Source organism: Musa acuminata, chromosome BXJ3-4 (assembly GCF_036884655.1).
Source record: "Musa acuminata AAA Group cultivar baxijiao chromosome BXJ3-4, Cavendish_Baxijiao_AAA, whole genome shotgun sequence".
Taxonomy (NCBI): domain Eukaryota; kingdom Viridiplantae; phylum Streptophyta; class Magnoliopsida; order Zingiberales; family Musaceae; genus Musa; species Musa acuminata.
In genome coordinates this window covers 40,532,842-40,559,843 of record NC_088352.1, presented here as the reverse complement: position 1 = coordinate 40,559,843, position 27,002 = coordinate 40,532,842, and the positions used below count along the sequence as shown (strand labels likewise).

Genomic DNA, 27,002 nt, shown 5'->3' with positions numbered 1-27,002 from the left:
CGATGAAGAGGAGGCAGCTACCTCTTGAACTTGTGAAGGGCAATAGCTAGGGTGTCTTTCTTCATTCCCTTTGCTTTCTCGAGGATCTATTATCACCCCTCTTTCTAACTTGCTCACCCATTATCCTATCATCCTCACCCTGGCCAGTGGCAGTCTCATCGTCTACCCTAGCCTCACCCATCCCAACCACATTAGCATCCAATGGGCCTCAACGAACCAAAGCACGAGGACGACAAATAAGAGGAGGCTTCCACTCGATCCTTTGAAGGGCAACAACTAGAACATTGTGGCGCTCTCACTCTCAATCGAGATCGATAACTTCTTAGACCTTATTGAATATAACACTAACGAAAATCAAGGTTAAAGTATTACAATGATCCCAAGCAACAACAGTAGTTCTAGTACAACCATGAGAAGAGTGAGGACGAGGCATCAAGGGAAAGATAAGACTTCGGTAAATTTTTTTATTTTGAATCATTATATGGAATGTAGATTTATTGAATTATAATATATGTTATATTTTATCTTAATAATGTAAATTAAAAAAAAATTTAAAATACTAGAATAAAGTATAGAATTTATGAAAGATCCTAAAACTACTACCAAAGTGTTTATAGATAATGTAATTTAAAAAAATAAATTAATTTTTTTTATGCCAATATGTCAAGAACTACTTTATCTGTCACTATCACGATTACTAAAAAAGCTACATAGTATCATTAACGAAGCTCAATGTGTTTTAATTAAGTTTATAAAATTTATACCAAGGCATGAAAAAAAGAAGAAAAAGCTTAATCTAAGTCTTTTAGAAAAGTAGTCTACTTAATGATTAAATATATAGAATTTATAGCTATTGTGATAAGAATTTTATAATTTATAGTTTTATCTTTTCTATAGAATGTTACCCTTCTAGTAGTCATCTTCTTCTCTTCTCTAGAGAGAAGAATTGTTTGTAAGATTTTTCTCTCTCTCACCGTGACGTCATATGTTCTGGCGATCCAAAGGTGTCATGGATGATACGACTCACAGCTCATGTCTTTAATATTGAAGGACCAAGAAACGAGCTTTTGATGATACCACAAAATTACTGTCCTGTGTTCGGATAAAAGAAGAAAAATGCTTCAAATAAGATAATTGAACTGTTTCTTAAAAAAATAAAAAAAATAAAAAAAATAATACAAGGCAAAATCCCTTATAGATTTAGATTCCAAATGCAGCTTCACTATACAGAATCAAGTTGACGGTTGTCTGAATGATGTCTACTTTATTTGCAACATGTATTATAATCATGTGATTTCTCATTTCTTAACTGTAAATATATATAATCATAAAGAAAAAATTAAGTGGAACAGAATTGATAGAGTGGTAGAGTCACGGAAATATTTTTTATTTTATATTTTTAACCTTAGCTCTAAAGAACAATATGCTAATGTTAAAACATGAAAGAATTAAAATCTTACATCAAAACATTATGTACTGATGATATGAACTGTCTAAATAAGAATTCTACAACGGCGAACAACCAGAGTCTATTACTCACTACATCAGCATATCAAATAACAAAAATATAAATGTGTTTAATGAAACTATAAATGTGTGTAGCAGCAGCTCATGCAGAAGAAAACCTACACTGACCTCATCAAAGTATTCACTTTCTTTGGCTGGCTGGATGTCATACATCTCCTTCACAGCTGGTGTGTTGTTGTTGTCTTCCGTCTTTTTCATTGCAATCTCGGTTGATAGTGATCAAGCTTGTTTCATGGTGGGGCACTAATTCTCGGATACTTGGGCTCTCTCACCTCTGTCAGTGAAAAAGTAACAGAGGTCCTAATCTTCTTCCAACCACCAATGCCTGTGTTTTGCCATCAGTCTTCTTCTCGGAGGAAGCTGCCAGTAGATTGAGGCACAAATTAACAAAAGCTAACGCAGCAACAATCGGTATAAAAAAAAGACAACAGGATACTACTTGAGAACCCATAGATAACTGTTCGGTCTCTGACTAAAACAAAGACTTATAAAGGCAGTGTTTCTAATCCCTTTCTTGATGCTTCAAAGAAATAACAAGAATAGTGGTATCAGAAAATTGACAGAAAATAAATTTAGTGTTTCTGACCTCTTTCTTGATTCTTCAAAGAGACAATATAAAATAGTTGTACCAGACAATATCTTGACAACAGGCACTACAAAATACCAACTGCTTATCTATGACGGTAATTAGCTGGAACTTACATCAATTTAGTGAAGTTTCAGAACATACATAACACAAGGGAGAAATCAGGAGCTTTTACTTCAAACCACTGATCTTTCAAATTCATGAATATCCAATGATCAAGTCAAACTGAATCTTCTGCTCAATAATTTAATTTATTATCTACTGAATGTATAAAGAAAACATACAATTCACGACAGTTGCTAAATAAATCTAGGATTAAACAATCAGAATCCCGCATTGAATAACCAAAGACATCCACAACACTCGCTCAGCGATTTTATTGTTACAAGCATTTTTTCATGAAGATAATGCAAGCACCGGCAACATACTGAAATGACTACAGGCTGAACATGATTCCATGTACGACCATTGACGGTGGTACGAACTACATCTATGCTACGAATTTCTGGCATTTATCTTTAAGAATGACGCAGCAGTAAATCTAATTGCATAAAAATAATCAACTCATAATAATGCCCTAAACCAAACCCAACTATTTGAGGCCACAAAGACAGAGCAACTCCCAGAATGGATTAATAGCCATTACCACATTTCTTGATATACAAAAAAAAGTATATTGTAAAATACATAAGAACACAATTATAACTCACAGATGTCTTCAACCGAAAATAGAAAAGTAGCTTAGACAGTTCAAGCATGTCCACTTCCTGGAATGAAGAGATAGCAGAATAATCATACACAATAATGGGTCAAATTACTCCCTTTAGAAAACTGAATGTTAGCATACTTTCAAAGACTTTAGCAGTGACCATTATCAGTAGAAATGTAAAATTTGAAAACCATCATGCCCACCTGATGCTTTAGGAAGAAAACCTTAACTGATACAAAAGGAAGGGAACAAATTATTTGACCTCAACTTGCCAACTAATAATGGACACCAAAAAGTGTTTTAGGTTCCATCCAAATTCATTGCCCACCATGAAGTATTATTGCTTATACCCTAACAGCTCAAATGAATTCCATTACACTCATTTGCTTATTCATGCTGAAATCGTATCAATTTTCAATATATATGTTCCTAAAGTCATAGAAATATAGTATAACAAATTCAGATAAGACTATCAAGCACCAATCCTACGAAGCTCGACACATAAAATTTACACAGCATCAAACACATTTGATAACCCACATTTACCAAGTGCAAACAAATATATTAAGAGTATCAAACATATATATAAACTACTAATCAATGTCAGAAAATATCATAACAAAAATGTTTATTGACACACAGGAACAATTGATACACATAGCAATGTCAAACCATTACACATGTTGCTTAACAATGTCAAATCACATATCCTAATCATCTATCCACTCTTACTACAACACAAAATTCATCATTTAGGATTGTGTCTGTACTATTCATCAGAACATGTTGCTTTGCTTGAATGTTATCTTGGAGGTGCCATTAAACATTAGGATTCAACTATTTTGTTCAGATTTACAAGTATAACAGAATTCAACCGAAATAACTCACATGTACAAGTTCCCTTTTTTTCGAAGAAATATTAGGCTTAGAATACTAGAATAGCATTACACCAGAGAAGCATTTGAATATATATCATGCTGCCACTGCATTATTCAGATCAAGACAAGCCCTTCCAATGAGTGCCACAAAACTATCATTGAATTTCAATAGAGGACATTTATCAATAAGAGTACATCCATCATAAGCTTCCTTGAGAAAAACAGTGCTACGAGCACCCTTATTTGTGATATAAAAGATCCCATGATTCTTAACCAAGCAAAGCAGCAGCCTGCAGGGCAACTGATACTCATTATGAAAAGCATCAAGTTTATCAGATGTCAATCGCTTCTCCATCGTCAAACTAAGAAGCTCATGCAGTATGGCGACTGCCCGTTTCCTCGCTTGTGGTGTGGCTGGTTGAACACTCCTTCCACTCAGATAAGGTGAAGGAAATTCCATCTTCTGCCATTTCACCACTTCCTCGAGGTAACGCTTGTTAGGCCGAAAACCAGCTGGAAACTTCAATCTAAAAGCAAATGGCCCCATAATATTACCATCTCTAGGGATCTCTTTGGTCCTGATCGGAGCATGTCCAAGATCCAATTTTTCCTCACGAGCAGTGACCGCCAATGAAGAATCCCATGTCTCAAGACAAAGATAGTCTATTCCATTAACCTTTCGCACCGAGAAGAACTCCGGATACTTGGGAATCAAGTGATACTTGAAATCTGGGGGCAAACCGAGCTCTGACTCAATGAGCTCGATCTTCTCCAAGCGAATTTGGCAATCCAACGACATCATCAACAACTTCCTAAGGTTCGTCACAACGATAGGCTCCATTAGCTCTCTCGCACGGGCCTCCTCAACAGAGACCCTCTCGGCTTTATCGGTGAGTCGAACGGAGATGGGGGCATGGGAGGCACTACCGCCAGAGACCTTGAAGATGGTGGGGTGGCGCTGGATAAGGTTGAGAAAGTTCCATTTCTGGATGAAGCCAACCTCCTTCTCGAGGTTGCGAAGGAGGATAGAGCGATCCTTGCAGGTCGCTATGATGGCACGAAGACGAAGGAGGAGGGTGGGCTTCTTCTGGAGGTCAACAAACTTATCGAGCTCAGGGACACGATGGTACACCTTCTTCTTGGGTCTTCGGCCTCTGCCGAAAGAGGACATAGGGAGAAATTGAAGGCGGACAGCTGGGAGGAAGGCTTTAATGATCCTCGAGCAGGACGATAATTTGCCAAAAAGGGACGCTGCCAGGTAAAAACTTAAAATGGGAGGCTACTTTTTTGGGTAAATTGCCATATTGAATAAATATGAAGATGCTAAAAACCAAGTCAAAAATAAAACCAATCTAGACAAAAATACCTTTTGCAGGTGGTGCCATCTAGTATTGCAGTATAGGTCCCCTTATAGACAAACTGCAACCAACAGAAACATATTAAAATCAGTCTGATTCATACAATCCAAGATACACTACATTAAGATACCTTAATTTTCTAAAAAGATGGCAGCCAATCATCATTAAACTATATGTTTTGGTAAAAACAGATCTTGTTAATCAAATCAATTGAATGATGACAGCATATGCATTTTCAATTTGATTAAAGAAATAAAGTGGCCAACGAGCAACTTAAGGAACAGGAATCATGAACAAGGCAAGGCAGACTGAAGCCACCAAGTCAACGACTAATGATGTCAGTAGCTTCCTTTGCATTACCTTAAATATCAGTTTCATCAAATCATTCCTCACCTCTGCCATTTCACGTCCACTGAGCAAATATATGACCATTTTGCACAACATTCAGGATAATCTTTTACTGACTCTTAACAAACAAAAAAAGAGCTACTGCCAGACTAATTAGGTAAAACATTGTCAACATAATCTCATTGCAAATGCCACACTACCAAGCCAAACTGACTAATCCCTTGCTTATTTCCAATGACAGCATTCCTTGCTTCATCATCAAAGAATGCTACTAACCGAATCAAGCTACAAACAACTATACCCCTTTTGCTTCCCCAATCAAACAGATCTAAAACAATGGGCTAGGCGCTAAAAGGTGCCAAGGTTCCAAAACATTTAAGGCGCTCGCCAATATGAATATGATAAAAAATATATATAATAGACAAAATAAGAGTTCAATATAATTTCATATTCAAATTATCACCACTAAATATCAAATGACATTCATTTAACCGTCTACAAAATATTAAAGTGCTAGTAATAAAATAACAAAACAAAAGAATTATTAATGTGAAAATTAACATTATTCAAAATTATAGGAAAAATTTACAATTCAAAATTGACATCAAAATCAACCATTCAAAATTCTAGCAGTCACAAATAAAATAATTAACGCTATTCAATAAACTATCATCCATAAGAGTTAACTATTATAAACAAAAATTAATTTTGTAGGGGAGGGGACCGAGAATAGGAGCAGGTTGGTTGAGAATAGGGGAAGGCAAGGGAAGAAGGCTGATGGCAAGGGAAGGCGAGGGCGAGGGCTTAGAATGACAGTAGGCAGAAAGGAGCGGGGTGTGCCGGAAGAAAGAGAGAGGTGGAGAGGGTCGTCGAAAGAAGGGAGAGACAGACAGAAGCCATGTGAAAGAGAGAGGCAGAGAGGATGCCATGAGAAAGGGAGAGGAAAACAGGACGCCTCCGACGCAAGGGTGCGAGCGAGGGCCGCCTCCCGGGGTGGGGGTGGGGGTGTACTGCGATAGAGAAGAAGGGGAGAGGGGGGCTGCATCGCGGGGAAGAAGAAGAAAACAAAAGAGTAGAGGGAGGGTGGGGGTGTTGCGAGTGAGTAGAAGAAAGAAAGGGGGCATTGCACCGCCAGAGAGAGAGAGAGAGAGAGAGAGAGAGAGAGAGAGAGAGCTAAGAGAGAGGAGTTACCGGGGGAAGGCGTCGCGATTCACCGCCGCCACCAGAAGTAGAGCCCGTCGGAGGAAGACGCCGTCGTCGCTGTTCGCCGATGGAGACGAAGACGGCTGAGGAGAACGCCGCAATCGTGGGGGTTTGGTGGGAGATCCGGGATGGGGGTGTTGACACTGTTTCATCTGGTTCAATCAAACCACATTCAAATGCAATTGACTCGACCAGCCTCGACCCAGCCTGATTTGAATCAGGACAAGGCGAGCACCTGGGCCGCGCCCGGTTGTATTTGCCCGCCCGCCCGGCCCACTTACCGGGCGCTCGCCCAGGCGCCTAGCACGTGACTTCACTGATTCAAAATAGCATCTATTAGATGCCTCGTAAGTATATATACTTACGAATATATATACTTCCAAATATTAAGATTATACACACACACACACACACACTATATATATATATATATATATATATATATATATATATATATATATATATATATATATATATATATATATATATATATATAATCATTAACATCCATCAACTGAATTTTTTTTAATCATGGCTAATAAAGTTTTGCTTTAGTTAAAAATTTATATAAAAATATAAAGTACTTATACACCTCTAACATTTGTGGCATGTTGATTATTTTTAAATATAATTAGTTTAAATGAGAGTTTTCAAGTAATAGTTGACTTATGATAGCTAATGAAAATTAAATAACAATAATGTCTAGGTAAGTTCTCTGAGGATAAATATTTTTTTTCCTCGATTAACGTTGTACTTTCAATTGGAAAAAATAATAATAATCACGTTCAACCAAATAAATAGGATCCTTGTAAATAATCATTTTGTAATATTGTTGGGATCAGACAACTTCACAATAAGTAAATATTATCTTTTAGATTCTAGCTTAATAATGACAAGGGATATCCATATAATGGTTCCTATGTAGTCAGAACCTTGTTATTATTGTTATTTATCCTAAATATATAATTTTCATTATTGAATTCCAGCAGCAGCAGAGCAGACTTGATGAGTTGAGAACCAGTGAGAACTAGGAAATGGTTATACTTCAAAAAGCTGCTGCAGTAACAAAGGCAGGAGGATGGATGTTCTCACTCGACGAAGGTGAAACTTTCAGTGGCAGCAGCAGTACACAAAAAGTCCTCACTGGTCCTGCAAACTCTGAATGCCCCTAACCACAATTGGCAACCCACCACAAAGGCTGCACAAGTAGTCCAGAGGTCGGTCAGACTTGCCGACCGAGACTCTTCGCCTGGTGTTCACAGACAAAGGAAAAGCCAAACGGCAGCACAAATCTCAAAGTTCAGACATGCTTGTGGAGCCCCCCAACCCCTCTTTTCAGATAAGGCACACCTACATGCACAACTAGCAGACAAACCCATAATGAGGGAAAGCTAATGTGTTCTTAAAAGCATGTACCCATTTCTTTCTTGAGGAGTGGAGACAAATGAGGGAAGCTAATCGAGCATGATTTGATGAAAGGACTTGAGGAGCATTAGTGGTATTCTTTTCTCCTCATCATTCATTGTCACTGATGTCAGAAAAAGCTGGTTTGCAGGCTTCTCTTTGCCTCTCGGTTCCTGCATCAGTTTCTAATTCTAGTGGGGAAGAACAAAAGAGTTGATGAGTAAAGAACGGAGGATGAGCATGAAAATGATGTAACATAAATATAGCAGTTTCATATATTTGGATGCGGAATAACATTTTAGACAATGCTTGTGTTAAAAAAAAAAAAAAAGGAAAGAAAGGATAATTTTACCTGAAAATTCTGCAACTGGCCTGCCTGCTCGTAAAATTTTATGCAATCTCATTATCTATGAAGACCTCATCAGGAGGCAGCATAAATAATATAGAAAAGGAGTCAGTAGTTTACAAAATAATTCTAAAATTTTATGCAATCTCATTCATCTATGAAGAATTCATCAGGAGGCAGCATAAATAATATAGAAAAGAAGCCAGTAGTTTACAAAATAATTCTAAAATTTTATGCAATCTCTTTCATCTATGAAGACCTCATCAGGAGGCAGCATAAATAATATAGAAAAGAAACCAGTAGTTTACAAAATAATTCTAAAATTTTATGCAATCTCATTCACCTATGAAGATCTGTCAGTTTTCTTCATGTCCTAAAATTGTAAGACATGGTTTTGCAAAAACCCCAGGTGTAGTAACTACTAGCACGGACGATTAAACTAGAACAAGTAAGACTTGCATGAATTAACTTTGGTTGACACTTTTGAGAGAAGAAACCATTCAGAAAACAACAGACTATAAGCAGATCCACATTAACACTGATGTTTCCTTTTTCTCTTTGGGGGTCGGGACCAAGAACCCTAAAAATTTATCTACAAGGAATAAAAAGTAATATACATTGACCATTCCAAACTCTATATTGACAGGACTTTTTGTATATTAGACCATCCCTTTTTTTAGGAGTTTCACCTGCATGGATTTTGAATAATAGTATTCATGTTTTCTAAACTAAGTTCAAGCAAAGCCAAACAACAACCTCACCATCTGCCTGCAATATCCTTGCTTGAGTGAGAACCCAATCCTTTTTCTCCACTTGGATGCAAGCTACCAATCTGTCACCAACCTCACTGGATCTAACTTTATCACAACACATACTTGTAGCGTGGTCCTCTACGTAGATTTGTTCTCAGAGTGAACAGCCTCATCTATTCATATCAGACAAATGTACCATATTTTCATTTCTCAGGAATAGGGAAAGAGAAGCTCCACCAAACTCATATCACGATTAAGCACAAATGCCATCCCTTACGTAAACCTTCGAAAGTTGTCTTATAAACCATTAACTCGAGCAAACAAGTAGGAGAAATCGAGGGCTCTTACCACGAGATCTTCAAAAAGTTGTTTAGTTGCATTGTTTTGGGTACTTAAGTTGCATGCACCTTTCTCAATCTTTGAACTTATAATTTTAAATACAATTTACACATCATAAGTCAAGACTTTTTTTTCAAATTAAAGAAATCTTAAAGATGAATTGTGGTGAACCAAATTCCTGAAAATGTCAGGTAAGATCTGAATTCACCCAGATATGACTGAACACAATCCCATTAGAACTCCCTCCAAAATGCTCAGCTGATAAAAAAATATTTCAAAGAATTTACAGTTATTCCCACATGAAAGGTGATCTTATTTCCTTCTTACGAATTATGAGCACAAGAGTTTGGAAGCTGCCACACACTCGTAGTTTCAACAACATGGGTTGGTAACAAGTACCATGAATCATAATGAGAAAAGGTCAGCAGCCGTCAGGTTAATTGACCAATATCAGTTGATTGACAAAGAAACCTTCAACTGGAAAACAAGTCACCAACAGGTCACTGCCAAAGAACAGGTACGAAACCTTCACATGACACCACAGACTTCTACAAATCCTTCTATTCGGGGCTTCAATATTTTTCAGTATTATTTCGCAAGATAACAGGCTATGGGTGAAAACCAAAGCCATACAGTTCTACTTTCTTTTACAGGGAAAAAAAAACCCTGCTCTCCTTGGAATTCTAACTTGGTTTTCATCTTTCTAATGGAAAATATAGAGAAAAAAAAAAGGAAAATCGACCATGTTGAAGGGCATGATGTCCCTTTCTCATTTGGTTGTCATAGTTGCTTCTAAGGCTCTTTCTGTCATCCTCGATAAATCTTTGTCAAGCTAGACAACTCAGCTTTAACACATCCTAAACACAATAATCTACATAAATTTGAAGGAGTAAGAAAAAACAAGGTCGGAGTCCAAACTTTCAAAGGAGAAATGAACAATACTTGAATACCATTGCTCAAAGTTATGCAAGGAAGTATTAACAAACAAATAAGCTTAATGAATAACTTGAACAAAAACCATTTCACTTCTAACAGTGGAGTATGCGCAAGAACAATCCTTACTATCTTTTTGTTGGATCTTCATGACATGATGCATAAGAAACCTACAAAATACGGATGCTTCTGAGAGAAAAAAAGATTTACCTAACAAAATATGGAGAGTGCAACGGTAAAGCTTGTTCAAATGTCTACAGATAGAACGACTGTCATCTCAAGGATATGTTGTTTCTGCAAGACCAAATGAAGTTGCAGGCTGGAAGAGAAGATGTTATCAAGTGAAACTTGTAGAAACTTGCAATTTATTATTCATCAAACAGAAAAGTGGCATAATCATCAAATAATGGATTAAAAGCTGAGCTACAGGCTCTATAAGATCCCACAGCTTTCTAGAATACAGGAGAATGATCATGTCTGCTTAGGAGAAAATCATACCAAGTACAGTTGAACAAGATGAAACCACTAGGTAGTAAGTTTCATCCTGGCATGTGAAAGACATACCATTCAGCGATCAGGAGCTTTCCAATGGTAGATGCTTTTCTCTGCCAAAGTAGGAATCTAGTTCTTGGTGGCAAGTAGATCAGTTAATCAACCTGCCAACTAAAGTTGAAGTGAGGTGACAGCAAACTTAGAATTTTGCAAATAAGGCATCAATAGCAGTCATCCATTGATGTTAATTCACTGATTGCTCCTGGCAAACTTTTCTTTTTGAATTGATGAGCTATATCAGAAAATCAAAGAAATCAGTCGACTGGAAAAAAAAACATTTAAAATAAAGCCCCAGGAATACCTAAATGCGCAAAGCTTTGTTCACAGCTCATGGACCACTTTGTCACAGCTGATAGAAGAAAACATGGCTATGGATAGCTCCCAGTTTCAAAAAGAACTTTCATATGAAAAACACTATCAATTTAACAAACAGCTAGTTCCTTAGAATGTGTGTGGTAACTTTTATTATTACAAAGGAATAGATCAATATCAAGAAAAGGTAGTATGGTAGATTGACTAAAGAGTTTTAAGATAACAACAAGCAAATACAAAAGGTAATTGAATGAACAACCTTGTTCTTTATCAGTTTACTCCACTAGGTGTTAGTGTTACGATTCCACTTAAATAAGAAGACCAAAGTGAAAGAAAGAACAGTAACACATATTTGATAATACCCAAATGACATTAGTCCATAGAGCAAATTTTCATTTATTTGTTTACAAGAGCTTGAATGGAGAAAGCTCAGAGAGCATTTTTTTTACAGAATATGAACTTTGAGAAACTGAAAGTCTAAAACAAAAGCAATTTCTTCACAATTCTCTTTTTAGGCTTGGAAACAAAGCAGTACTGTACTGATTATCACAAAATGAGAAAACAAAGGGATTTCTTGAGAAGAACCTGCAAATGTATCTTTCCTAACCGTAACAAATGGAATATCCCACAATTTCCTTGCATTTTCTTCATTTTTTTTTAGAGATCAATGCTATTCTGCTATGAAAAAACCAGCAGGGTCTGGAAGCAGCAAATGACAGGAGAAAAAAAGATGATTAGTTCTTGTGGGCAGCCCCATCACAAGTCTACGTGGACCTGGAAGCTGCTTGCTTGAATGCAACTGTGGGAGCTATCCTGCAGCTCCTCTGTTGGTGCTCCAGCACGAGCTCCCCTGCAAATCTATCCAACTTCTCCATATTCGTTTGCTCTCCGATCCTCTTCCCACTAAATAGCACTGACTCTACATTCTTCTGCTTTAACATCTCTTCGGCTACCTCCAACAAGACCTTTACATTTGCTGGGCTTGGGTCGCTATCCACGTCCACAACACATCTCCCCATGCTTGAAGGCTATGCTTGTGGTAAAAAACAAAACACAACTAATTAATGTCCAGAATACCATAGAATGTCATAAAAGAAATACACATCATAGTATAAAAAAAATCAGCTAAGAGAGAAAAATGAGATAGCCCTATCGAATGAATTGGCACTTTAAACCTTTCCTAGTTGTATCTATAAATTTCTTCAACACTATTTGAAACCTTTCATATGAGTTATCGGCCTAACTTCACATATTTATCAACAGAAAGCATGCAGTTTTTTCACTGATCTTTCATCGGGGCAAAAGGTAGAGGCTATGCTATTATAATACAATCATCTTATGAAGGACAACAAAGTAGGGGAACGATTGACTGAAACCAAAGCAGGTAGGGTGTACTCGCTTAAGCTATATAGCCTCTAAATACACCTGAGTACCAAATGCATCTCAACAAAACTAAAGAAAAAGTCAATTATGCTCTCTAGCTAAACTGTAATAACCAGGTGTTTCCTGTCATTTAAAGAACAAAGGGTTAAGCTTTTCAAGGTGCAAACCATCATGAGTAACTTTGCTGAGCTAAACTGATCAATGTCCTGAAACAAAGAATAGGGGAAAGGCTGAGCAGGGGCCTGGGACAGGGACCCCCCCAAATCCCTGTTTGTGGGATGGGAAACATAAACTAAAAGCCAATGCTCTAGCAATGTCATTGCTCTCTCTCTCTCCCCATGTGATCCCACAGTAATAGTGCAGCAGGAGGCTGCTCTGCTCACCACCACCACCACCACCATCACGCAGCATAGCAAGAGATGTGGCAGAGGCGTCCATCGACAGCTAGTACTAGTATATGAGGACAACTAGTTTTGATCGCAATGCATTCTCGTCTCCCTTCCCACCAAGAATCACAAAACACCCGATATGTATGTGTATATAAGGAGATAAAAATATATAAAGAGAATCCGGTTTTTTCCCCTTAGATCAAATTTTAGTTCTAATTCGAGGAAGAACAGGGCATTCCCAAAGCAACCATGAACGCGGGGAGACCCCACGCCGGACCAGTCTGCACCTTCGGAACATCTTAACACCGTGGTCCTCATTCCCCATCACCCTCTGTAGGTGTACGTTTGCTACAGAGGCACCCGGGAGCGGGAGCAGGTTAACAACAAGTGAGACTGGGTGCGAGGGGAGTTACCTGGACACGCACGTAGTTGGAGCTCCGGCACTGACCGAAGGCCATCGCCACGGCTTGGTCCACCAGGTCGGCGGCTCCGTCGGCGGCGATCCGGGCTACCGGCCGGGTCCACTCCTTGGCGCCCCATCGCCGGAGCCTGCGCTGGTCTGCCTCCGGCACGACGGTTGCAGCGCCGGTCGCTCCGCAGCCGAGGGAGAGGACCATCAGGTCCTCGACGCCGCGGACGAAGGGGAACTCCTGCTTGTTGTGGAGGACGTGGGTGATGGCCGCCGCCGCCGGGTTGCTCATCGCTAGCCCGCCGTCGATGCCGACGCAGACGGTGGCACGGTCCACCGACATTATTTCAGCTGGCTCGAACCGACCCGGCTCCGCCCATGTTGCCCGGCACACCTCCCACAGCCGGAACTCGAAGCTCTCGCTCTCCAAAGCGTCGGCGCGCGAGAAGACGAACGGCGCCGAACTGCGAAGGTCGTGGCACGGGATCAGCACCGGCTTCACCGTGTCCCGCAGAGTGAGTCTCTCCCCGAACGCCTCCTTCATGACCTTCTCCATCGCCGCCGTGGCCGCAGCGGTTCCTCCGCCAACCCCGCCTCGGAAGACGCGGCGGAAGAAGGCGGGGGAGGACGATGACGAAGAGGAGGAAGAGGACGCTTTTCGGAAGAGGAGTTCACCGTGGTCGACAAGGAAGCGCCAGGTGTCATCGGCGTGGAACAGTGGGCGGGAGCCGTCGCGGGTGGCGAAGAGCATGGCAGCGAAGACGCCTCCGATGCCGGTGCCGGCGGCGACGTCGAAGTAGTCGGAGATCCGGGCGTCGGGATCGCCGGACCTAGACCTGAGGGCCTGCTCGAGGTACGCGAGGGCTTTACCGGGGAGGACGCCCCGCATGCCGCCGCCGCCACCGCCGTCGATGCAGAGTACGCGGACCTTGCCCCTCTGAGTCTTGACGGAGGGCGTCGCCACAGCCGCCGTCGTGCCGGGATCGGAGACGGGCAAGGGAGGCTCCTTAGTGAGCCAAAGCTTCTGATCCTCATAGCCAAAGAGGAATTTGCTCTCCAAGATGGAAAAAATCTCGTAGCTAAGCTTGTCGGCATCGACGCTCGGATTCGCCTCTTCCTCCTCCTCCTTGTCATCTTCCTTCATCTCACCGCTGCCCTTCTTCTTCCCCTGGCGCACGGTCACCAGCATCTCCTCAGCTGCAGCCATCCCGTCACCTCTCTGCATCCCTCGGGCCTTGTCTATTCAGCCCGTCTCATCGTCGTGGTGTCGGGACGACAGCGCAGGGCGAGGGGCGCTGGGGGGGGGGGGAAGAGCTTTGTGCATATACAGAAGGGGTCAAAGGGAGGAGGAAGACATAATTATAGGAGAGGCTAAACAGGGGAAGGGGGAGAGTTCCGCAACTACCAAACTGGATTCTTCCTATCTAAAAGGCAGAGGGGTAAACGGCCTGCTATCTCCTCCTCTTCCTCGTTTTCTCTCTTGGCTTTTGTGTCTTCGAATGATGGATGGATGGATGGATGGATGGATGGAGGTGTTATCAATGGCAGGAGCGGCGTTGGCTCCTCTGCTTTTAGCTTCTTCCTCCGCCCTTTTTCACAGAGCACGCCAAGAAAGAAGGGAGAGGAGGAAGGGGGTGGGGAGGAGAAAGTCGTGGGTAATGGAGGAGGGGAAGTAGGGGAACAAAAGGACACAGGTGGTTTCAGAGCATGTCTTGCGCTAGTCGCTCTATAACCGATGTGACTTTTTTAATGCCTCCCTCGCTCTCCACCAATCACTGATTAAGGGGTCGCTTTCTCTCTCTCTCTTTTTTCGTGTTAACCCTTCAAATCTTCCCTTCCGATGCCGCGATCTCATCTAATCCCTCCCTCCGGCCGTGTGTTTGGTCGCGAAGAAGCGGAGGAAAGAGAAGCACGCGACGACGGTTCCAAGGGACGTAAAAGTAAGCCGATAACGAGAAACACCATTTTTTTTTCCTTTTTTCTTTTTTTTTGCGTGTTAATTCATGAGAAAAAACACATATATTCCGAGACACATCCTTAACTCGCTGTTCGTGTGCGTCGTTAATTGCGAGGCCACTCCATTCTGCAGCCTTGTATTATATATTATGCGAACCTGCTAAATAAATGACGGTGGGGCCAAAGCGTTTGGGATTGGAATGGGGGAGGAGGCGAGGTGGTGGCGTCGACTGTGACCCGCGACGACACGGTAACCACGAAGACCGTTGCGGCGAGTGATCGAACAGTGGGGCCCTCGTTACTCCGTGATCCAACGGCCTGCATCTCCTCCCACACGTACGTTTGGTTGGAAAACAATATCCGATTTCATTTCTCTATACAGTTAGATTAGAATATTAATAAACAACAATTAAAATAATTTCTTTCTACCGCATCTTGTAGCTGTCGGCACACAAATTTATTATATATACATATATACATACATAATGGGTTGGTTCAATGTTAAATATGATCCCATCACTCTTCAATAAAATATACTGTCTAAAATATAAGAATTGATCAAAGTGATTAAGAGTACTCTAATAGTGATGTTGGAACGGGTAAAGACATCAGCTGCTTCTTTCAATTATGAATGAATGAATGCACGTGTTTGCTTTAAATTTCAAGCGATCAAGCTAAGGTATTTTCAATCAACTAAATCAAATTTGGGTTTTACTTAAATCTTCTAGTAAGTATATACAAACTCTCTCTGGATTACTTAATGTAATCCTCCTTCAATCCCGTGGCTTTCGAGGTTGCCCACTTTCTCTCATTTATTGCATCGTAGTAATAATGCCAATAATAATTACCACCACTGTCTGTGTCTTTTCTACACGCCCTAGGAATGTGCAGACAAAAATGCGAAGGTCGTATACGGCTAAAAAGCCAGAAAGGCAATGGGCTTACGACAACAGTAGCTTACGACTCCGTTCCTAGAATGAAAATAAGGATCGTTCATTAATGTACATGGCTACGAGAACATAATGCTTTAAGTACAATGTCATCAGCCATCATAATCCTTCCTGTAATGATTGACTGGGGAGCCTTCAGCTAAATGCTCGGGTCATCATCCAATAGTCCCTGCTTAATGCGGTGCAGGTTCCTCCTCGAGTTGGTGGATAAAGTATTTCTTTGGAGACCACACGAGCGAGGAATTTAGATTAAGAGCGATTCATACATAGCAGCGTGTTCGTCTCGTGACGAATCTATTGTGAATGGAAGCTGAGGCAAAGTACAAAACCTCATGAGCTGATTTAAGCTAGATTAAGGACTGTGCAGCGTTTGAGTCTCGAGAAGGAGAAAAAAGGCAGACAAGTAGGTTTAACCGATGGAAGAACAAAAGAGTTTTTCCTTGTCCAACCACAAGTTTGAGAGTCGATGTAAGAACGAAGGAGCTTATGATGGTGGTGAAGGCAACTCAGATAGGAAACAGACAGAGGTGGAGGAGCACTTGCCTCTAATAAATAATATGGGTATAAGTGGCCCCTTCCTTGAAACAGACGAGAAAAGGCAAGGGAAATGTAAAGAACGCATGATGATGATGTTGGACTGTCCAAGAAGGAAGTTTTGGTGCCTATGGCTGGAATCCTACAGAAGAAAGAGCTTGACGTTTGGTGTGAGGGGTGGGGCCTGACATGCAAAGAATTTATGAGGCAGCCTGTACATTGTAACTCCGAGAATTACACAGATTTATGGTGGTCGTAGAAGAAGTGACAGGTAACAACACAAAGGGAATAGCCATAACTCCACATTGTTACTGCACCGGTGTTCAGAGATTGCTACACGAATACGTCCCTCACCTCCTACCACAATCCATCAAAGACGAAGTTTTCTGGGCTCAAACATCAGATATCACTGCCGACGTGAGTCCAGCACTGATCGTAAAAGACGGTGGTGCTCATCAAATTGCCTATTTCCTTTCTGCATCCGAGTGCCAAGGATAACACATCTCCATCCCAACATGACCCAACGCAGTGGGGAACGCGGTGCTGCATGCAGAAGAATATTAATACGAGTCCCGTGATTTAGGTCGCACGGCCCCCCGTGTCACCGGACACGGTTGGTGATCTAATTCTTTGGTTTCTTAAGATCGGACGGCCCATGCTGCCGGTGGTAGACGAGACAGGCGTAGCTTTTTGATTGATTGGGTTGATTGATTCGAAACATTCTTCGTATAACTACGACCCCACCGAGTTAGGCACACGATTCTTGCAGAATATATAGTATGGGAATGATGCGACTATTGACGCAAAAGCGAGGAAGATACGCCCAATTTTAGTCTCCATGGTTTGGCCCTCACATTATATAATATATGTGTATATAGAATACATATGAGATATCACATTGGCGTGACCGACGGACGAAGGGAGGTGATTCCGATAATGCATGGAGGTGGACATGCTTACGGAAGTGAAAGGTCTCTAAAAGACGGATAGTGATTTAACATTGGAGTTCGGGTCTATTTATTTCAGTAGGTTGAATGAGTTGTCATTGCGTCAGTAGTACTCGTAGAAGGTGAATTTTAGTTGTCGTCATAAGTTTGTCTTTCTGCGAGTTGCGTGATCGAGTTCGAATAATCTCTCACATCCTACATTCTATCAGATCATTTTATATCGGATTGTCTTTTTAGTGAAATAGCGTATAATTAATTGGATGAATTTTTGAAAAAAGAAATACTTATTTTTGGATTTTTCCTGAAAGCCACCCGATCTAGTTATAATATTTTTTTCTTAGCTCTAAATCAGTAACAATGCCTATTTGAAACCCCACTAAGTACAATAAAATAATATGCAATAATGTATTTTGAGTTATTATTCCTCATTTATGGTGTTTTACGTAGAAGTCAAGTTTTTTTTATATTTTTATTTTCAAATAAATAAGAGTACATATTTGAAACCCCTAAAATATTTCATGAAATTTTAATAAATATGATAATATTAATAGCTAATATTTATAATAATTTAAATTAAATGGAACCGAATTACAATGTTTTTAGTTTAGTAACAAAAAAGCACACACCGTAATCGATTTGGTTTAACATCGAACTGAGTCGATCGATTTAATCCCGTTAGGTTTCGATGGAAAAATTGTTAGTTTTAATGAGGATATATTTTTTTTAAATAGTGGCTCTCTTTCAGCATTTTGGAAATGAGGAATGCTGTATGGAAAAAAAAAACCCTAAAACTTGGAGTTTTCTATAAAAAAAAATCACCTTGATTAATTAAGGTTTGACAGTTGCATGAGAATTTTTAGCATGTCATAAATGCTACTTTTGTTCCTCCTGGTTGAGCCTTTAATTATTAGAAAATAGAAGAAGAAAACCTATTCTTATTGAAGATTTTAGCTGATAAATAAACTAGTTTGTGGTATTCTGATATCATCTGGTTTCAGACATGATTATGTTGTAACAAAACCTGTTCCTATCCAATCTACAAGATTAAAATTGAAGTTAAAAGATTAATTCGTCTATTTTCAGAGACAATTTATCTTCTCTTTATCAAAGAAGGCCTTCGTATAATCCTAGTAAGCCCATTATTTCCAAGATTGTATGGGTTGCTGCATACCCAAACAGCTTTTGTATCGTCTCACAAACTTATTAATCTATCTTTTGCAACGTAGTTTCTATTAGATTACGTGATCCTTTATAATTAAATAAAATATATAAAAATTTAATTGGATTCTGATGATAGATATTGACTCTTTAGGGGTCATACAGAATTTAATTAAGATATTACATTTTTTCTCTCAACCTCAACATAAATAGTTTTATGAAGATAGAAAAAAAGGAGAATGAGAATCTAATTCATATTTGATCCAAAGATGATGCATTTCCAGATCATAGATGACATCATAAAATCAATCTAATGATATTTGATTTTAATCCTAACATAAAAATTTATAATAGTTTTTATGCTTATATTTCCAGAAAAGTCGAAGAGTAGGCAGGCTAATGTGTGACACAAGTCAGTCATAATTATCCTAAAAGTTATGGTAATTGTTTGCTCTGATATCATTTGAGAAATTTGCTGTAAGATTCTCTAGTTTCTTTATACGGTTAGATAGACCAAATGATGCTATTGAATCCCTCTCTCTCTCTCTCTCTCTCTCTAACCTTTTGAATTGTTGTCACCATATTCAATCAAAAAGGTTATTACAGAATATTATCATTAAAAACACACACATTTTAAAAAAAGAAATAAAATATTTGAAGCATGCAATTCTCGTTCTGACATTTAAATTCTCTCGACACCAAGACCATGTCACAAACACCACTTTGGTTACTTATCTTTCGTATTGACATATTCACATATCCACCAATCCTGTGATGCCTAAATTGGTATTGCCAGGTTGAGGGATTTAAAGGGTTCAAGAACTAAGAGTTCAAAAAATACTCTCTCAGGTCTTTTGTAGCTCGTGAATGTGAATGTGAATCATCCAAATATATATATATATATATATATATATATATATATATATATATATATATATATATATATATATATATATATATATATATATATATATTAGTAAGATGGATATGAATGTACAAATAATAATGATCACCAAGTGCAAGTAACATCCCAATTTACTCCAACATTAAAAGTGAACAAGACTTAGACTGGGAGATTGATAAATCAATTTAAATTCAATAAGTTAATAAATAAATTATCTTATTTATTTATAGTGTAAATGAGTTCAGGTCAACATTAGACTATAATACAACTTGCTACCACCAATTCTTTTATGGTCTTTAGCATCACATTTTGGAATTTATAGATTGAATTATGATCTTTACTTTGTTATTATTGTACTTTGATGCAATCCGGGTGATATAATTCTCTGCCAAATTTGTTGAGCCTCATTTGTTGGAATATGAAAGATTTATGCTGCTAATTCCATCTCAAAATGCAATCTTTACAAACAATTATATGGCTCAGATCATATTTAATAAAGTCAATGATCAAAGACTAAATCACACGATGTCTATATAGCGACTATGAAATAGATCAAAAAGGCTAACACAGAGAGAGATCAAACATTGGTATAGCTAAGAAACAAAAAAAAATAAAGGGAATCAAATATATCTCTATTTCTTCTCCCAAATGCTCGTAATGTACTCGAGTGATCGCCATCAATCAATGAATTTATCAATCTCAAAGCATGTCCCTTTGGGTTGCATACCCGTACCTGGACCGCCGGATGTTCTCCTGCCGCTTCTTGTACAGCACCACCCCCGCCGCCAGCACCGCTGCCGCCATTATCACACCCACCGCGATCCCCGCCTTCTTTCCCCTGCTCATCCCTCGCCCTCCTACGTCCTCGCCAGCTTGGTCGGCATCCTCCCCGGATCGGATCTCCTCGTTGCTCGGCACCGGCGCTGGGCGCGGCGTCGCGGACGGGGTAGGGGTAGGGGCAGGCGAGGACACCTCCGATGGCGGCGCCAGAGGGGGGAGAGGGTTCTCGGGGGACGGGGAGAGAGACGGAATAGAATCCGGCGAGGATGCGGGAGGCGACTGGACGGGCCCTCCGGCAACCGGCGAGGGCGAGCTCGACGGTGCGACCAAGGAGAAAGCGAGATCGGCGGTCGAAAGAAGGAGGAGGAGGACGACGGAGATCAGCAATGCCGGTGGCGAGGGGGAGCGGGCAGCTACCGCTGCCATGGGAGAGCAACACTCGCAAGCAGCCGACCGGAGATCTGAAAGAGAGGCAGGCGAAGAACCTGATTTCTTTGGGCTGTTCGTATACAGGCGGGCGCCATTATATATACAGGCCGGCTATTCCGGCGTACAGCTGGGAGATGGACGGTTTTTGCCGTGAGATCCACGGTCCCACAGGCTAACGGTGAGTACGCCTCCAATTTGACCGTCCGATATGCACATCCGACCGTCCATCGTAATGATCGAGCCACTAAAAACGCCCACGTTGTCGTAAATAATGCAATAATTTGAAGGGAATCAGAGTTGACCAGGGGCTCGACTACGATGCAGGGGTGACCGGACCCGCGCTATTTTTACGCGGTTCAGTGGACGGGAGTCGACTGTGGCTCGTGGGAATAGAGTGGACTTGGGGGGCTTGGGATTTCGTGTCCGATGTTAAAGTGGGTGAGGATATCGAGACCATTCCATCGCACTGGAAGATAACTCTGATAGATTGCAAGTAGTTAGCATCAGACCATGATGATCAAGTGGGTGATGAATAAGGAAATATCATGTACTATTTAATCTCGGTCACATGACCATGATATACTTCTCACTGCAGTGATCACTTAAGAGAAGAAAGAGATCATAATCTTATTCATTCCATACCATAAGTATCCCATCTCTTAAAACTTCGACCCCTAATTTAATAACGAGTTTTGATCTAATTATATTTGTACTCTTAATCCAATTAATTTTTTTAAAGAAAATCTTCACCTTCGTATTCCTAAATTAATTAATTTAGGAGGGATATAATTTGGGTAGCAAATTATATCAAAGGCAGATTATAGCAAATTATAGCAAAGGCAAATTATATCAAAGGCAAATTATAGCAAATTATAGCAAATTATATCAAACGGGCCCCATTTGAAGCCAAGTCCCCTGCATTCATACCAAAGGCAGATGAAATGGTAATCTTACCCTTAACATAATAATCATCGGTGATATCACGTGCAAAGATTTTCGTCAAAGATACATGTGGTGCGATCAAAAATAAAAATAAATTGTGACACTTGTCAAAATTATGGAAACCCAATATGCCTGCCTTCCTGTTAAAAGAGTTGAGGGATCCGATCCTCGGAGCCTAACTACGTCGGAAACATGTACTTAGCCCTAGAATCGACCCCACAAGGTCGTCTTGGAAACCTAGAGACGCGTTTAAGGTGAGAAGAAAAGCTTCCGCGACAGATCGAACGATCGATCGATATTGCTGCCTCTGATCGGACTCCACGAGGCCTCGAGGAGCCCGCCGCCCCGACCAAGCGAAACGGGGACAGGCTTCGCCCCCGTTCCCAGCGATCCCAGCGTTGTCGCTGCCCTTCCGGAGCCCGATCTCCGACAGAGAACCGCCCCACCGCTTCGCCGTGAGTCCCTCCCCCCTCCTCTCCCTTTGCTCCTCTGACTGTGGTCGATTTTGTTACGGCTGATAAAAATTGGTGGTGCCTGTGAGGATTTAGTGTTCCAAAATTATCTTTGCCCATTATGATATATAAAACAGATCTGGAGGAAGTAGCTTCTTATGTTATGAGCATTGTTGGTGCTTGGGTGTAGCAACCAACACTGCATTTGTGTGGATTAATTGAATTGCTTCGTTAGATGAAAGACAGCAAAACAAATACTGATTAGGAGATAACCATTGCCAGATGAGAATAACTTTGATTCTAACTTTTAAGAATAATTGTTGTGTAAGGTGGCTTGTCCAAAGGTGACCTAAAGATGCTAAGGTTAGATGGATTGAGCCTATTAAGACTAGTGTTCTGAGAAGAGGTACAAAACTTTATTACGAGTAATGAAAATTATATTTGACTGCACTTTGTTTGGCTAGTTATCTCAATGGAGAAAAAAAGATACATATAGCCAACTTCAGATGTTGGGGGCATTATAACTTGTTATTGTTTCTTGTACAGTCCTTGTCACTTATGTTGTTTGAGGACCCAAGGCTGCGAGCATAAGAAATTCACGGAGAAATATTTCGGTTTTTTTCTCAAGACCTCTGAATTAGTGAATTGAGGATGTAAATAAGTTCTTTAGGTTTATAAGGGAAACACTGTACTCTGACTATGTTAAGTAAATAACTTGAGTATCTTACATTTGCATCACAATAATCTTTTTGTTGAGAAAATTCTCAATCGGCAATGAAATATTTGTCTTAATTACCTGCTCCAAATTGCTGATTCAGAGTCAACCATTCATCTTGTCTATTGCTAAAATGTTCATCTCATAAACAATATGCATCTTGCCCCAGCTATCGGTGGTCGTCTGTATCACTAACTGCTACTGATTCGTGAAAAAGAAACCTGAAGCTTCTTCTCTTATTGCTTAAGGGTTTTCTATGTTGATCGGGATCATTTGGTAAATTGAATCCTGCCTTGAATTTATCTTTCCCACACATTTTTTAATGTGATTAATTATTTTTAAGGAAATTTGGGCATTTTCTTACTAAATATACAGTCACACCATTTTCATTGTGTAATATTTTTAATTTTATTTGCCATATCTTCTTTAGGTCTAAAAGTGGATAACGTACATATCAATAGGAGGAAAATCACATCCACTTCAATTTGAATGTGATCTTGGAAGGTACTAACAGATGGTAAAAATTTAAACCATATTTCCTTAAAGAAAATATGAATTTTAATTAGATGTACAATGGCAACCTTGTTTGCATTTAGAAATTTAATCGAACATTTAAATTTCACAAACTTGAATATGACTTCCATATAACTGAAAAGAAGATAGGTCCTTCCACTAATATTTCCAAAATAAGGTGGAGACTCTCTCTGGTATCAGTGAAGCTCAATAATATTGTGTAAAACATGCTTGTAGCCATTGCTGCTTTTAATATCTACTTATTTAGATTCATTTGCCTAGAGATTACTTGATGCAATTGTGCACTTGTTGTTTATTTCCTTTTGATGGTAGCATGACACATCAGATTGTTAATTGTGCTACTGTACTCCTTCTGTATTACTGGATATTTCCATAAATTTTACATTTCCTGAACTCATACTTCTGAAATTTCTAATGGTTAAACTTCCTAGGTATAACTCCTAAAATCATTTTTATTCAATTTACTCAGCTACTTGGATACCTTGTGGTATGTCTCAGATATTCTTTTAGTACTTGATACCTTGTGGTATGTCTCATATATTCTTTTAGTACTTTTCACTTTCTTCTCTCTGAAATTCATAGGGTTTTTCATGGCCGTTGACATGGGAATCTGACATGTTAGGGACAGTTGTCAGAAGATGATATATTAAAAAAATGATAAACTTGTCATAATATTGTGAGAATATGAAATTTTGGAAAATTAACTCATGAAAAGGCCTAGAATGACCAAAGAATATCCTTCTTTGTTGCTATGATATTGGAATATTGGAATTAAATAATTGAATAATCTTTTGACGTGTGGGCATGTCAGTAGACTCCAGACATGGCTTGTGAGTATAGAGGCTAGATTCCATAGCAAGGGGAATTTGCCTTTTTTTTTCTGTAGTTTTTAGAAAATGGCTGAATTATTTTTTGGTCTTTGATTTATCTTTACAAGATTTTGCTTACATTTGCATGAACCAAAATTTAGACCGTGATTAGTTCCAGATAGATGGTATATGTTGAGAAACTTGTCTGACTATGTCATAACTAAATCTTTACAGGTGACAAGTATATATTTTGCAGGTTACAAAGACTAAATTGGTTGAGTGTTATCATTCTATTTGGGAAGCTTTTGTTATGCTCCTGATGCCTTATTATAGACCTTAATTATTTACTGGTCATGTACTGTAGACATCACCATGGCATTTGGACAGAATGCTACTGATAATTGCCTGCAAGAAGGGTCACATGTTGCACTAATAAATGGTCTTCCAGATGAAATTTCAATTCTTTGCTTGGCAAGGGTTCCTCGAAGGTACCATCACATCCTTAGATGTGTTTCAAGGAAATGGAGAGCTTTGTTATGTAGTGAAGAGTGGCATTATCATCGTCAAAAGAACAATATGGAGGAGACTTGGATTTATGTCATGTGCAGAGCAAACTTGAAAGGAAATCTTTGTTATGTGCTAGATCCAGATCCTGCTAACCGAAGTTGGAAACTCATTCAACCTATACCCAGTCCATGTTCAAAGAAAGATGGAATGTCTGTTGAAGCTTTAGGAAAGAAGTTGTATCTGTTAGGTGGTTGTACCTGGCAAGAAGATGCTACGGATGAAGTATATTGCTATGATGCTTCTGCAAATAAGTGGGATGTGGCATCTTCAATGCCAACAGCTAGGTAATATAATTTATTTCATAATTCCTAGTTGTTCGCTTTATACTCTCTAGTGGTAATAATTTATATTAAGAACTGTTTCGCTAGGAAGTATTCTTCTCTTAACTATCTCTTAATTTGTAGCTTCAGTTATCGAGTTATTGTTTTCTTATCAATTAGATATATATTTCAAAGCAATCCTTTCAAGCAGTGCCCATGTAGCATCCACAAAACTTTGATGGGGCATAGTCAACTGAGCTTTCATCATTTTGCTCTCCTCAGGTGCTTTTTTGTGTCAGCATCTCTGGATGACAAGCTCTACATTAGCAGCGGGCTTGGTCTGCGTTCAACTGCTCCAAATTCATGGGACATCTACCACTCAGATTCAGACAGCTGGATTTCACACAAAAATCCTCTGCATAACCATGATGTCATAAAACTCATTGCTTTAGAAGGGAAATTGTGTACTATCCACAAGTCGTGGGACGGCTTTTCTTATGCTGGGATATATGATCCTGCATCTGCAACCTGGCAGGGTATAGACAATGAAATTGCACTATCTACTTATGGACCTACAGTTGTTGTGGATGGGGTACTTTACATGTTGCACGAATCATCAGGGATGCGGCTGCTGAAGTGGCAGGAAGAGAGAAAGGAATGGGTTGCAATTGGTAGGTTGTCTTCCCACCTCACAAGACCACCGTGTCACCTTGTGGCCATTGGAAGAAGTATTTATGTGATCGGGCAACGTCTGAGCACCGTGGTCATTGATGTGGATGAAGCAGCTAAGGTTGAAGGGCTGATGGTCAGTTCTTCTTTCAGTCCTAGATTTGAATGTGACCACACTGTTATTAGCTGCAACACAATTACCATCTGAATGAATCCAGCCACAACAACTGCAGTTTATCGGGTCTGGCAGATCATAGTTTCCAAATTATTAATGCAGGTATTGCATTTGCCCAAGAGAACATGATTATTGTTTTCTGTCAGCATACATTTCTAAACTCTTGGATATCAATAATCATGTTCGGAGGTGTTTCTTAATTTGAGCTCAATGATTGTTGTTAAGGTAATAAGGTTGAGCAATGTTCATGTGAATGTAAATATGTTTTGTCAGTCAGGCATAATTGTGATCATTGAATCATATTCTATGATAAGATTGAGCCTTATACTCCTATGCAAAGCTCAAACAAATTGAGCCAACTTAGGGCACCATAATCAATCCTACTTGTTGAAGCTTCATCAAATGGCGATACTTATGCTAGCAAAGTGAATAAATTTGGCAAAACACTATGGAGCCAACATAGTACACCATGATCAATTATTTTTATTTTTTTAAAAAGTTATGATAATTAATTATTAAATTTTTTTTTTAATAGTATTGTGGTCAAGTGTGACGTTGTCTGATTTTGAGATTGTAATTTTATGTATAATTTGATCATTTTTATTAAATTAATCTAAAAATCACAGAACCATTAGGATATGGTTTTTAGATGATTGCTATTATTATTTTTATTTTTAAAACATTATGATAATTAGTTATTTAAATCAGGAAGTTTTGAATATATTGTGTGATTGATTTTAACTTAATTAAATTTCGAGTATTCTAAAATAATCAGTATCATTTATTTTATTTT

The 27,002-nt window shown here is 39.4% G+C and overlaps 4 protein-coding genes across 7 annotated transcripts; 1 reads left to right on the top strand and 3 right to left on the bottom strand.

The window, feature by feature from the left end:
* Positions 1-3,425: 3,425 nt before the first annotated feature.
* On the bottom strand, positions 3,426-6,756 carry LOC103983143 (protein WHAT'S THIS FACTOR 1 homolog, chloroplastic). Its single transcript, XM_009400318.3, has 3 exons — positions 6,598-6,756; positions 5,067-5,119; positions 3,426-4,951 (listed from the first exon to the last, which is right to left on the bottom strand). The coding sequence occupies exons 2-3, from the start codon at positions 5,083-5,085 to the stop codon at positions 3,795-3,797; spliced, it is 1,176 nt and encodes a 391-aa protein (XP_009398593.2). The 5' UTR covers positions 5,086-5,119; positions 6,598-6,756; the 3' UTR covers positions 3,426-3,794.
* Positions 6,757-11,627: 4,871 nt separating this feature from the next.
* On the bottom strand, positions 11,628-15,126 carry LOC103983145 (patatin-like protein 6). Its single transcript, XM_009400319.3, has 2 exons — positions 13,433-15,126; positions 11,628-12,275 (listed from the first exon to the last, which is right to left on the bottom strand). The coding sequence occupies exons 1-2, from the start codon at positions 14,651-14,653 to the stop codon at positions 12,012-12,014; spliced, it is 1,485 nt and encodes a 494-aa protein (XP_009398594.2). The 5' UTR covers positions 14,654-15,126; the 3' UTR covers positions 11,628-12,011.
* Positions 15,127-20,576: 5,450 nt separating this feature from the next.
* On the bottom strand, positions 20,577-21,083 carry LOC135636434 (uncharacterized). The gene has a single exon (XM_065148123.1). It carries the CDS (start codon positions 21,081-21,083, stop codon positions 20,577-20,579), a length of 507 nt encoding a protein of 168 aa, XP_065004195.1.
* A 1,098-nt stretch (positions 21,084-22,181) lies between these two features.
* On the top strand, positions 22,182-26,540 carry LOC103983147 (F-box/kelch-repeat protein SKIP4). Of its 4 annotated transcripts, none has more exons than XM_009400325.3 (4): positions 22,182-22,483; positions 24,773-24,794; positions 24,903-25,389; positions 25,648-26,540. In XM_009400325.3, exons 3-4 carry the CDS (start codon positions 24,911-24,913, stop codon positions 26,240-26,242), a joined length of 1,074 nt encoding a protein of 357 aa, XP_009398600.2. In that variant the 5' UTR covers positions 22,182-22,483; positions 24,773-24,794; positions 24,903-24,910; the 3' UTR covers positions 26,243-26,540. The 4 variants fall into 4 exon arrangements, with proteins under 4 accessions (XP_009398600.2, XP_009398599.2, XP_009398601.2 ...); XM_009400324.3 differs by having other exon boundaries at positions 24,773-24,812; XM_009400326.3 differs by lacking the exon at positions 24,773-24,794.
* The last annotated feature ends 462 nt before the right edge of the window (positions 26,541-27,002 follow it).